This window comes from Eublepharis macularius, chromosome 4 (genome assembly GCF_028583425.1).
Source record: "Eublepharis macularius isolate TG4126 chromosome 4, MPM_Emac_v1.0, whole genome shotgun sequence".
NCBI classification, from domain to species: domain Eukaryota; kingdom Metazoa; phylum Chordata; class Lepidosauria; order Squamata; family Eublepharidae; genus Eublepharis; species Eublepharis macularius.
In genome coordinates this window covers 30,678,179-30,691,451 of record NC_072793.1, presented here as the reverse complement: position 1 = coordinate 30,691,451, position 13,273 = coordinate 30,678,179, and the positions used below count along the sequence as shown (strand labels likewise).

The 13,273-nt window shown below is 44.1% G+C and overlaps 1 protein-coding gene across 1 annotated transcript in view; it reads right to left on the bottom strand.

Moving 5' to 3' along the window:
• Positions 1 to 9,110, bottom strand: part of RAB37 (RAB37, member RAS oncogene family) — a 99,970-nt gene extending 90,860 nt beyond the window's left edge. The window contains exon 1 of the mRNA XM_054978709.1: positions 8,991 to 9,110. Within this exon, the coding sequence (XP_054834684.1) occupies positions 8,991 to 9,110 (120 nt within the window). The remainder of the gene's footprint in view (positions 1 to 8,990) is intronic.
• Positions 9,111 to 13,273: the final 4,163 nt, after the last annotated feature.

Genomic DNA, 13,273 nt, shown 5'->3' with positions numbered 1-13,273 from the left:
CAGCAAGGCAATCACTAAGAGCTGGTAAATAATTCACAGCTGTTATGAAGCTTTGGTGCAACTTCCCATCACTTACCTGTAGTTCCCTTAAATGAGCCAGTTTGTCACTAGAGAGGCTTTCAGCATTCAGCTGTCTATATATCATTCAGTACCATTCACTTTTCAAATAACGAGTTTTTATATATTGAAGACATAAGCTGCAGTGCACTGGAATAGATGAGAACTTTACGCCTGGATATCAGCCCTTGGTAGTCTACTCTTTACATTCAGCCCACGCATGTACACTATTAGCCAGCAGACATTCTAGCAGGGTAAAAAGCACCTGTTACGTTGACACTGACAAAGCATCCCATTAAGTATACCTGAATAAAACAGAGGAGGAGAAAACTCCAGATATATTTTTATGAAATGGCATTATTTTGCTACTCCTGTTCAGATATGGCTTGACAATGAATACAGTGAACTGCAAGTGTGGTCTGAACTGATTCAGTGCGGTGATTCTGGGCATTCTTCAAATTCTGAACTTGCTGGATGTCAGTTCTGTAGCCATGTGTTGCCAACAGGAAAAAAATGAATAGTTAGAAAACCGGGGTGGGAAAATAGGGTTAGCCATGGAGAGTCAACACATTACCAGCTTTTGAAAGGAGTTGGAGAAATTCTGAAGCCTGCAAAATGTTGCCTTCAGAAAATCTCTCTCCAGCAGGTTTTGAGGGTCCGTAGAGTGAAGAGAAGCCAATATCTCAGCCATCAGCACCGGGATTCTTAGGGCTTTCTCTGTGGTGGCCCCCATTCTATGGAATGGTCTGCCTGAAGAGGTCAGGAGAGCCCCCGCTCTCCTGGCTTTCTGCAAATGATGCAAACCGGAATTATTCAAAAAGGCTTTTTACTCAGATCAGAGAGATGTATTGTAAGGAAGGGATCTCAGATGATCCGCTAATGAGTTAGGAACCATAGACCTCACCACTATGTTGAATTGGTAATACTATGTCTGTGTGAACTTGTATCTATTTACCCTATGGCATTGTTTATGGAACTGTTCCTGATATTGACTGTACTAATCTCACACTGTGTAATCCACCTCGAGTCTCAGTGAGAAAGGCAGACTATAAATGACACAAACAAATAAATAAATAAAATTGGATTTGTTCATTGAATGTCCTAGCTGTTGATCATATTGACTTGCACTATGTAATCCATCCTGGGCCTCAGTGAGAAAGGCAGACTATAAGCAAACAAATGAACAAACACACATTTGGATTATTGTAGCAAATGCCTAGTGACTTCCAAGCACCAAGCCTTAGGACCCAAAGGAAACCCAATTTTATCGGTGGTTTAAGGTATTTCTAGAGAAATCGATTTCACTTTGTGAGAGCTCAAGGAGAATCTTGCCCTTCTGTCCCAGATGGCACTTTCTGCTACAAGGTTATACTGTTTCCCACATGCCATTGATACCTATAGCAATTGGCTTGATATAGCAAGGCTGCTAGATCAATGCTCTGAGAACTATGGTTTAATTGCCTTCATGATCCAGGCTGGAAGGTGTAGCATGGAAGCTGATGGCTACTAAAGGAAAAGTAGTTGATGTACAGATTCTTCTCATGTGCAACCCATGTTTAGGAACTGAATCCCTCAAGTTCTTCAAAGGAAGGAAACCTCCATGACCCTTGGCCAAATGTATCTTACCTCGGCGGCACTACAGAATTGATCACTTATTAAGCAGACCTGATCCCACTGTTCTTTGCAGTCAGACATTGAACTGGGCTCCCACAGTACGGCTCTTTCACTGCGGAGAAGGCTTATCTCTACACATTCAGAGCCTCTGCCCTCCAGCACCACACAGCTATACATTATTAATTCTAACCTTTCCCAACACCATATTATGCCTTTTCCATGGTGCATTCACTCCCTATGTTATTTACCTCTTCCTTTAGGATCTATAAGACCTAGCAAATGTCATAATAAATTTGCCTTTCCCCCATCCTTGGAACACTTAGCAAACATTAGTTATTAATCTATATGATATACTTAATATGGTAGGACTATTATGCATTTTTGCAACTGAGAAAACTGACAAGAAGCAATTGACCTGAGGGCACTTGCAACTGATATTTTCATGTTCAGAAAAATCTTCCAGCACTATCGGGAAGTGTAGCACTTCAGAATGCACACGGGGGAAGCCTCACAAGTCTAAATGCTTTGCCACACAAACGTCTCCGCATATAAACCAATTCCAGAGAAGAAATCTGTCTTCGTCTGCTGCAGCCTGTAGCAAAAGCTAAAAAGTATTATGGCACCTTAGAGATTAACAGGTTCACTGTAGCATGAGCTGTCACGGTTAGAGCTCGTTTCATCAGCTGCATGAAGCAAAATGTTAAGCCAGCAGATCCATACACACGAGAGGGAAAAAATGAGAAAAGTGGCAATAAAAGGTCCCAAAATGCAAAAGGGTACACTCTGTGACATTAACCACATTTAACCCTGCTGTTCACTATTTTTTCCCCTTCCGTATATATGTGTATCTTCTGCATACTGAGACTTCATTTCACATAACAAAGAATAGGAAATATGCATCTAAGTCCCACCTTCAAAGACGTTGAGGTAACTCCTACAAAACCAAGTCTAATTTTGATGTGTTCAGCCGACAATAATAATTTCAGATGGAAAAGGGGAGAGGCTAGAGGCAGAGTTAATACCAAACTCATTCATGCCCTGAAGTGCCTTTCTTTCCCCCCAGCTCTTTCATTCATTCTCACTGTGTGTTCCCCATTTCATTGGTTTATTGCCATCATTTTGAGATCCACTGTGGTACAGAAGTTACAGTATCAAACTAGGGTCTGGGAGAATCTTGCTCAGATTCCTTCTCTACCATTTTAATTTTAATTTATTAGATTTCTTGCCCGACCTCCCCACAAGCGGGCTCAGGGTGGGTTACAACATTATATAGTGATACAATGAATTAATACACAATGAAAGATAAAATACACAATTTTATCATTCCAATACAAAAGTTAAGATTTTGATGGACTCCATTTCTATCGCTTGAAATAGCTCCAGGTGCCTTGTTTCTCCCAACTCTCCCAACTGCTTCGAGTGCAGCTTTTACTTCACTTTCTAAGATTTCTGGTTCTTTGTCAAAAGATTCTTCTTTGAAGGTATCTGTCCTCCTTCCATCTCTTCTGTATACCTCTTCAGTCTATCATTTCCATGCTGATCTTTCAGCATCCCAAGCTGTAGTTTGAACTTCCCTTTGATTTCCCAGATACCATGAAGCTTGCTAGGTGACCTTGAACTCTCTCTCTCAGCCTAACCAACCTCACAGGGTTGTTGTGAGGATAAATGGAACAGGGTGGAATTATGTTTGCCATCCTGAGCTCCTTGGAGGAAGGCAGGATGAAAACATAGCAAATAAATAAAGGTTCTGCTTATTTACCTTGAACATCTTGTGACCTACCTCTCTCTGTTTTTGAGCTCACCACACCAGCAATATAATTTCTTCGCATGGTATTGGATGTGTTAAGATGAACTTGACCTGCAAAGGGCCTCCTTATTCACCCTTGCTCAGGGCAGATTCCATTCACAAAATCATGGGCAGGGTGTGGACGCTAAGACCTTACTGAACTTTTTAAGGTCCATATAGTCCCAATGTACAGTAATGGAACTGAGATTTCCGATGGATATTTGTGTCTAGAGCCTCGAGGCAGATTTATCCACCTGTCTTTCCTGTATTTGCTTTTCTCCTTAGCCTATCCTTGGTTGTTCAAAATGCTCCCTTTCGCCCCCAAAGTTCAGCTCCAACAAATTTGCACTGATGGAATCCTTAGTCCAGGGGCCGCCCACCCTTTTAAGCCTGAGGGCACCTTTGAAATGCTGACCCAGGGTGGTGGGCGCAACCACAAAATGGGTGCCACAGAACAGATCCATCCACAAAATGTGAGGGAGCATGATTAGGCATCAGCCGCACCTCTTCAACATATCAGGCAGAAGCTCTGTTACCTTTTAAAATGAACATAATGTTTTAAAATATTGTCATGGGCTGCTTCCACACACATTGGATAATCCACTTTCAATACTCTTTAGTGAACATTTGGAACTGCTTTTCCATGTGTGGAACAAAAAATCCACTTCCAAAGGATTGCTAAAGTGCATTGAAAGTGCATTATTCAACGTGTGTGGAAATGGCCTTGCATACACACAGCTGTCTTCAGTTAATGCAGTGAAGATCCTTGTGCTGTGGTGGTGGCTGCTGCCAACGCAACGTTTTCTACAATCTGCACAGCCAGTCTGCTAGTAGCCAATCAGAAGCCTTGCTAGTCAAAAGCTCCACCCACTTTCTAAAAACATTTGATGGGTGCCAAAAAAGGGGTTGGTGGGTGGGCACCATGAGAGCCACACTAGTGGCTCCTGCCTTAGTTTAGAGATGCGAATCACAGATCATTGCTGAGTGGTGCTGCTTAATGCTCTCTGCATTTACAGGTGACTGAGGGCCAAACTACAAGTGATGAATGACACAGGTTGGACACTCGTCAGCTTCCCTCAAGTTTTGATGGGAAATGTAGGCAGCTTGGCGGAATGTTGGACAAGCGACCGTTGAAAAGTCCATGAGACAGCAGTCGGAGAGCCAAGCTGCAAGACCAGGATGCCTACATTTCCCATCAAAACTTGAGGGAAGCTGACAAGTGTCCAACCTGTGTCATTCATCACTTGTAGCATGGCCCTGTATCTCCTTGCTGGGGTTCTCATACTCCTTACCGTGTGCCATGATAGACTGTGGGTTAATCAGAATTCTGACCTCCAGTGTGGTTGGGGGTGGAGGGTAGGTAGTCACCTGGACTTCTCATTGTCTCCTCTTTTATTGGCACAATTTTATGCTAGAAGAAAGTCCACATTTTACAGCACTCCTATCTCTGTTCAAGCAGAATAATCTGAGGAGACGGTTGCGTGCTGTCAATTCCTTAACTGCTTATAGGTTAGATCCAGTGACTTCAACTCATTATGGGATGCCATCTAAATAACTTTCCCGTTAGTCTCAGTTTAACAATTTCAGATTTTGACATGACTACAACAATGCAGGTTTTACTGGTGCCGGAGCCCAGTTCTGCTTACTGACTAGCCAAATGTCTCAGCTACCCAAGACAGAAAAATCCAGGTCACTGCATACATAAAACCAAGCAGAGTTGCGGTGCTGTCGCAGTCTCCCTGCGGCCTTGCAGGGTGAATATCAAGGCTACCGTGTAGCTCTCGTGTTAAATGTAATGTGGCTCTCTCAATGTATTTCATCTCCCTAGACTAGGAGACAGGTATTAAATCTACAGACCTTTGCGTGCAACATAAAAAGTCAAATTCCCTCAGGAGAAAGGAATATCCAGTCCTAACAAGAACCTCTGGTTGAACTTCTGTATGTTATTTATAATTTTATTTTTAGCATGAGTGTTTGTGATTCCTTCTTGCTGCTGTGATCAGTTTTCTGCCGAAAAAGAAAGGGCAGACTACGCAGAGGCAGACATTTTTGTTCTTTAAATATCGAACACGTAAGCGTAGGTAAAATACTTATCCAGTCTTGACTTCTTAAATTCTGAGAAAGGTTATATGTAAATTGGAACACGATTTCAGCTTCTTCACCATTTATTTACCAAGAGTCCTCCCACTCTGCCAGTGAGATCTGCCAGTGAAGCCCTGATGAGAATACCAGGTAGGTACAAGATCAGCATCCAACAAGTGTAAGATTGTCTCAACATTGAGGATTTAGTTTCCTCTCTGGAGGCCCATCTTTCCTTCTTACTTTCCTTCTTTCAGAGGCAGGTAAAGAAGATTTTATTCCCCTGGCCTTTAACACTGGCCCTTAATTATTCTGGTGGATACTTACGTGTGATGCCAGGGGTCCCCTCTCTCCGGGATGTCTGTGTTGTTAAAGGTGAGTCAACACTCAAGAGATACTGAGGTTGCCCTTTTTATGGCTTAGCTTTGTCCCAGTCAGCAGTTCCAAGGCTTAACAACAACAACAACATTTGTTTTATATACTGTGCTTCAAGACAACTTAACATCCACTCAGAGTGGCTTACAAAGTGTGCTATTATTATCCCCACAACAATCACCCTTTGAAGTGAGTGGGCTGAGAGAGCTCTGGAAGAGCTGTGACTGACCCAAGCACTCCCAGCAGGCTTCAAGTGGAGGAGTGGGGAATCAAACCTGGTTCTCCAGATTACAGTCCTGCTGCTCTTTAACTAATATACCAAACTGGCTCTCAAATAGCCTGCAACCAGGCTGGTTTGTCTCTTCTTACCTCCACCTGTTTTCACCCAGGTTCTTAGGCATGCTTCCCCTCCTGAAGTCCTTCCCCAGGTTTTGGTAGCTCCTAGCTCTGGCCACCTCTCCTGGCAAGGTTACCACCTGCAGTAGCTAGATTGCCCAGGCCTGGGCCAGTGGTAGCTGTGGCCTATGATTGCCATCTTCCAGGTGGTGGCTGGAAATCTCCCAGAATTACAACTGATCTCCATGCAATCAATTTCCCTGGAGAAAATGGCTGCTTTGAAGGGTGGACACTGTGCATACCCTGCTGTGGCCTAGGGTTGCCAGATCTTTCTGGTGATTGGGGGTGGGGGGTGGTATTCACCTGGACTTCCCTCCAGAAGTGACATTCCTTCTGGAAGTGACACTATTGTGTGGTGCTCAGGAATGTGTGAACACTTTGCACCAGGACCAATTATTTTAGAATCAGCCCAAGACATAATGTTTGGGGCCAATTCTTAAATAATAAAGGGCATGCACACTCCATGAGATAACATCACTTCCAGAAGTGATGTCATTGTGCACGGGGATGGGAGCATGCATGCCCATTTGTCCATTTGGCAGGCAATCAAGTGGTGGCCTGCCTCCTCCTGGGCAGAGGGGCAAACCTCTAGGAGTTTGCCCACCACTGGCAAGCCCCTGGCAACCCTCTCCCTCTCCCCGCAAACCCTTCCCTCCCCAGGTTCCATCCCTGAAATTTCCAGATATTTCCCAACCTGAGAGAAAGCACCACTGACTATCATGAGATGTACTTTTGAGTAGACATACATAGGATTGTGCTGTAATAAAGCTGCTCCTCTAAAAGTATGAAAACCTTCTTTACAATTGTGGATGTTTTCTTAGGGGGCACTCATTATTAGATGATCCTCTGAATCCCATCAGAGCTTGAATGAGGTGACTGTCCCCAGTTAAGGGAAGGAGGCAGATGTGGGACATTATGAGAAGAAAGAGCACCTCTGAGTCTGGCAAAGATAGAGAAAGAGATGCAGCTAACTGAGGGCTGAAGCTACTGGGGATATGGGATCTCTTCCTCTCTCTCTCTCTCTCTCTCTCTGGGTCTGATGTGACATAGATCCACTGCTCTGAAGGAATGCCTGTTTTGCCTCCACCTGTGCTCTACCTGTATATTTTAAAATAAATATTACAAAACACCAGAAGTCTCCAGTGTCGCCTCCTTCCACGTGGGGGAAGTGAGACATATAACAGCTTACTGAATATTAAGAATCCGGGATTTGAGTCCAGTGACACCTTAGAGGCCAATAAGATTTTCAGGGCATAAAGAGCTTCTTTCTTCTGAAGTGTCTGAGTTAACATTTTTAAACTTTTTTTTTTACTTGATGTAATCTGCCCTGAGCCTGCCTGTGCAGGGAGGGCAGAATAAAAGCCGAATTAAATAAATAAATAAATAAATAAAATCATCAGCATCTGTTAGCCACATTGCCCCTGAAACTTGGTGGAGATTGACTTAATTAAATATTTTCTGGGATACCATGTAAATTTCAGCTGCTACCCATATCAGCATCACCTCTTTGCTGGAACCAGCCCATGTGGAAGTAGCAACCACATAACTAAAGTACATATGAATGAATTATGAGAAGTACAAATGAGACCATTTGTGAGGATGGTAAGAGCTTAATGCTACATCTGAAATCTGGAACCTGCAAACCAGGATTAGGACAAGGGACTCTTCAATAAATCCACTGAAACCTCTGGAATAATTTGCAGTAAATAGTTAAAGGAAAGCAGCCAATGTCTGCTACAGAAAAGGAAAAATGCAAAGTTCTTCAGTTCACTACCAGGCTGTGCTTTTCTTAATGAATTTTGACTGTATGTTGGATCAACACAGCTCACATGGCGAGTTTCCAAAAACTCCCACAGGGGGTGTGTTGGTGCAAAAAGACAGTATTTCTCCTTAAACTTGGTGCCTGCCTAATATCTCCCTTCCAAATTAGCTTTATTATCAGTGCTTGGAAATAAACAAGGGTCTAGTGGTTGCTGTTGTTCCACAGCTGTGTTGAATTAATAAGATAGACAAAACAGATCCAATCCCTGTAATTGGTTGGCAAATTGCAAGTTTCTGGCAGGGCTGCTCTTCACAGGGTTCTATAAATAAGCTACAGCCTGAGGTTCGTCATGTCCCATCACCTTCTGAACTCATTCTCGCCCTCTTTTGGACTTACCAAACATTGCAGTTATTTGTAGTCGTCTTATACTCAAGAGGGAGCTCCGAAGAGCAGCCTCATGATGAAAGGAGGCAAGTTTAGTATTAGGGGCCGTCTTTTATGACTCTGCAGAAATCATTATGGTACTTCCACAGCTGATTTTTCCCAAGTAAGTCTGGTCTTAACTTCCCTCCTCCTACCTTGCGACTAACCATAGGTGCAGTTGCACCGTCTCACAACCTTAAGGTACTGCCTAGAAGTGTCCCCCCGCCCCCCCCTTTTGACTTGCTGTTCTTTAGGAGACCTGCAAGCTCTTTGCAGTAGATGCGCTTCTTCAACGTGTAAAGCGTTATGTATAATGATCACAAACCAAGCCTCTCCCGTCTTTCCCATGTTTTTCCTTATTTCCTCCCAAAATATTCCACTCTGTCTCCTGTTTATATTATTGCAGACAGTGAGTCTATTTTTAACACACCCTCTTTCTCCCTGTGTCTGTCTGTCTCTTTCTCTCTCTCTCACACACACACACTATCATGTCTGTACCTTGTGCAGAAGATCTTCATTATAGTAAGTGCTGCTTTCGAAGCCAGCTTCACTGGCACCCGTCCCCGAGTAGGCATACGGGCTTCCAGCTCCACTCTGATATCCCCAGTGCGTCTCCATCCCCTTCTCGAGACTAATTTCCTTGCGTCAAGGTTCAAAACAAGGGCTCCGGGCCAGACCTCAATGCAGCAAGCAAGCAGAGCCCTTTCCTCGGCTCAGGTCTGCTACATTTTCCTCCTCTCCCGGAGAAAAGGAAAGGTGCAAATGAAACGCATCTGAAGGGAGCCCGTCCTGGGTTGGAGGTGTGCGGGGGGGCGGGCAGGCTGTGGACGATCTGGGCTCGGGTTCCTGGGACTGCAAAGGGCTGAGCGAGCGAGAACAGCGCAGTTTTTATGGGTCCACAGGGCTGCAGAGCCTGGGCAGTGGTTTCGTACCAAGGCGAGCTCCCGTCACCCCGGATCGAAACTGCGCTAAGGAGTCCTGCAGACGCGGCTCTGGTCAGCACCACGGACAGCGCTCGCAACACCTGCGCGAATACGAGGACGGCGCCCAAGACCGCGCCCGAGCCCTTTGACAAAACGCCTTGCAAGGAAGCTCTCGCCGCCGGCCCTTTAAGTGCTCAAACTTGAACGCGGACGCTGCCTTTCCTCTTGCAGCACAGTGCCCCCTGGTTCCTTTTCCGGCTCGACCAGCAACTTTCCAACTTCATCGCTGCGGATTTCAGAGTGAGGCTCGCTATGGCAGGATGTCCAGCAACAACGTTGTCTTGCATTGTACAACGTCTTGTAAAGCCAGCAACCCCCCTATTTTTAATAACTTTCTTTTGCTGGGAAGGCAGAAACTGTGTCTCTCCTGTCGGGGGAGCTGATTTCACTAAATCGGTAGGAAAGACTTACCTGCTGTTTCCAAACAAGAGACAGCTCCTCTAAGCAACGGGTGCCTTTTGCTATGGTTTTTTACTGTTCGCATTCCAAGCGGAAACAAGATAGACCTTAATGATCCGTTTAGGGAGGAACAGTTCCAAGAAAAGTTTCAGATGTTCCATATTCGAATGTTAGCAACCCTCAATAGCATCTTTAAATGCAAAATGGTTGTTGTAGTTGTTGTTACAACTAACCTGGACTCTCCTTAACAGGTACACGCTACCATCACTCTTCTGCATGTGTTCCATACACCCAGAAGCACAATTTAGAAAAATATGTGACCCTGTTAAATACAATGCCAAAATCTGCCGCTCTTCATACTGGCCCTGTAACCAGACTTGCCTTGTGACATTCCTAAGCAATGATTGGTTTTGCTTTCAGAAAGAAGCTTAGGAGGTCAGATTCCTACTTTAGTAAGATTTGAGACTTCTTTTTCAGCAATGACAGATGTATAAGAAGATGTAAGATGTGCTGAGAACCAATGGTGCTCACATTTTTTCAAATGGGACTCTACTGTAGCATTTGGGAGCCGCTTCTAAATGTAACCTACTTTTGGGACCTACTTACACAGTAATTCTATCCAACTTTCCCCCTCCCAAGTATAAAATACAGGAATCTCCCATCAATTAACAATGAACAAGTGTATATTATGGTTGTTGTGGATTTTCCGGGCTGTATAGCCGTGGTCTTGGCATTGTAGTTCCTGACGTTTCGCCAGCAGCTGTGACAGGCATCTTCAGAGGTGTAGCACTGAAAGACAGAAATCTCTCAGTGTCACAGTGTGGAGAAAATGTTGGCAGGTAATTTATGTCTACTCAGGAAAGTGGGGTTGGGCTGAGTCATCCTGTAAGAGATTCCCAGGGTATGGAATGCTAATGGAGGGAGGCTTCACTGTATTCTGAGGAGGTGTATGTTATGTTTTTCACATTGACTGTTTATAAAAATATAACACTGCTGAGCCACAGACTGTATTGCGTGGCCATTTTGCACATTCTGCAGATGCCAGCCCCAGAGCTCCCTCTCCCAGCTCATTCTATTCCACTTCCTCCCTCCTGGCCTCTCAACCCATCTGTGAGAGAGCTGCCACGCACCTTGGGGTCTCAACTTGCAGTTTGCGAACCACTGATGTAAACTACTTGCAGCCAGCACCTGCCTGGATAAGTGGCTCAGCAAGTATATTTAATTCCCTTTTTCAAATACCTGAGTGATAATAGTGAAAATAGACTCGGCTTCTGCAGCTGAAGTTTGCTGTTTCACAGTCTGGGCATTCTCTGGGCAAAATGAAAACACAAGCATTGAGCTCTGCTGCAACAAGAGGTGTTGATGGTCACTAGTTTAGGGGCAGAGAGTGCCCTCAAGTCATAGCTGGCCTATGGAGACCCCTAGTGGGGTTTTCATGGCAAGAGAATAACAGAGGTGGTTAGCCACTGCCTTCCTCTGCAGCCCTGTAGAAAAGAGCAAGAGTCCAGTAACACCTATAAGGCTAACAAAATTCGTGGTAGGGTATGAGTTTTCATGAGCCACAGCTCACTTCTTCAGATACCAACCCTGGTCTTTGTTGGAGGTCTCCCATCCAATTACTAACCAAGGCCAGCCCTACTTAGCTTCTGAGATCAGGCAAGATCAGGCTCACCTGGGCTATGTCAGGGTGGTCACTCATTTAGACAGCTTTAAAACAGGATTTGAAAATTTTGTGGCGAATAGGTCTATCAATTGCTATTAGCTGCTAGGGCTCAATGGAAGCTCCTTGTTAGAGAATGCATGGCGCTGAATTTGGGTTGCTGGGGAGGCTTTACGGCTTCTTACTCTACGTATGGGCTTCCTGGGGGGCATCTGGGGGGCCATTATGGAAAATAGGATGCTGGACTAGATGGAAATCTACTTTGATTCAGTGGGATCTTCTTACAAATGAAGCCATTTTTAAATCCCATTGATTTCAGCGGGATAATTAAGCATTTGCAAATACTATTTAATTAAACAAGTGGAACTTGAACATGCTTATCTTTGGCTGGGTCATGCACTTGGACTCTAAAGTTATGTGAATTAAAGAATTTCTGGATTTAAAGACAGCAACTTCCTTAGGAAAGAGTTGTTGTTGGTGGAGACGGCCCTCATGTCATAGCTGACATATGGCAACCCCTGTTGAGGTTTTCATAGCAAGAGGCTAACAGAGGTGGTTTGCCATTGCGGGCCTCTGCAATCCTGGTCTTTGTTGGAGGTCTCCCATCCAATTACGAACCAAGACCAGCCCTGCTTAGCTTCTAAGATCTAACGAGGTCAGGTCAGGAAAGAGTTACTCTCTCTAATATGGAAGAGGTAGAAGGCTTGCTTTGTTGTTACAATCACTGCCTGCTCTGAATGCTACATATCAGAGTCAGAGCATCAAACTACTCTGGGGAGGAAATACAGGTAGATTTTGAGGTACGCTTCTGGGTGCAATCCTAAGCAGAGTTACTCCAGTCTAAGTGCATTGATTTAATGAGTTTAGACTAAAACGCGCTGCCAATATACGCTCAAAATCTCGGTTAGCTTTCTGCCTTGCATTTAGCCATGGGAGTGCTCATGTGATTCTCTGCCCTTATGTCTACTTTAGAAAAGCAAAGGGATACAAAAGGCAGAATTAACTTTTCTTTCTTGAGCGTCAGGAAGCTTCAAATGGGATCACTTTACAAAGGTCTGCCCTTATCATTAAAGAGAACTGGAAGTCTGTGGAGTCCTTTAATGCTTATTTACAAATACAGAAGCTGAACATGTTGGAGGCAAGCAAATTCCTAAAGCAGGAAGTACAATCATCAGTTTCCTAAACAACTACATGCATCTCCTTTCCAAAGCCGTATCTTAGTTTGTTGATTCTAGCTAAACTCTAGCTGTCTGACTTTTTCTGCCAAAATTTAAAGTACCTCAAATAGTCCTCCTGCCCCATTCCAAATTTTGAAGGGAATGCATTCTTGCAGCTAGAAAGCTGTTTTCAACTCTTAATGATGATTAAGCTCTTATCAAGCGCCAGGTTATGAAAAACCACGGTGACAGGCCCTGCAAGTAAGAAAAAATTATAGTACATTAAAAATGTGTGTGCACCTAAGACAGATATACCAAAAAACTAGAAGCACAAACCCACTGAAAAAAAACCAGCATATTACAGGCGGTACTCCTATGAATTAAAAATATAACAAATTGACGGAATTTGCTGTTAATTTCCCATGCGTCACAATGCAAATTGCACCTTCACTCAATTAAAGCGGTGGCACATCATGATCAGTGCCATAATACCTAATTTGGTTTTTGTCCCACATGTGGTTATCTAATGACATGACGTGAGGATTTCATTTGCAGGATTTCACTCGCTCAAAAGACCATTTA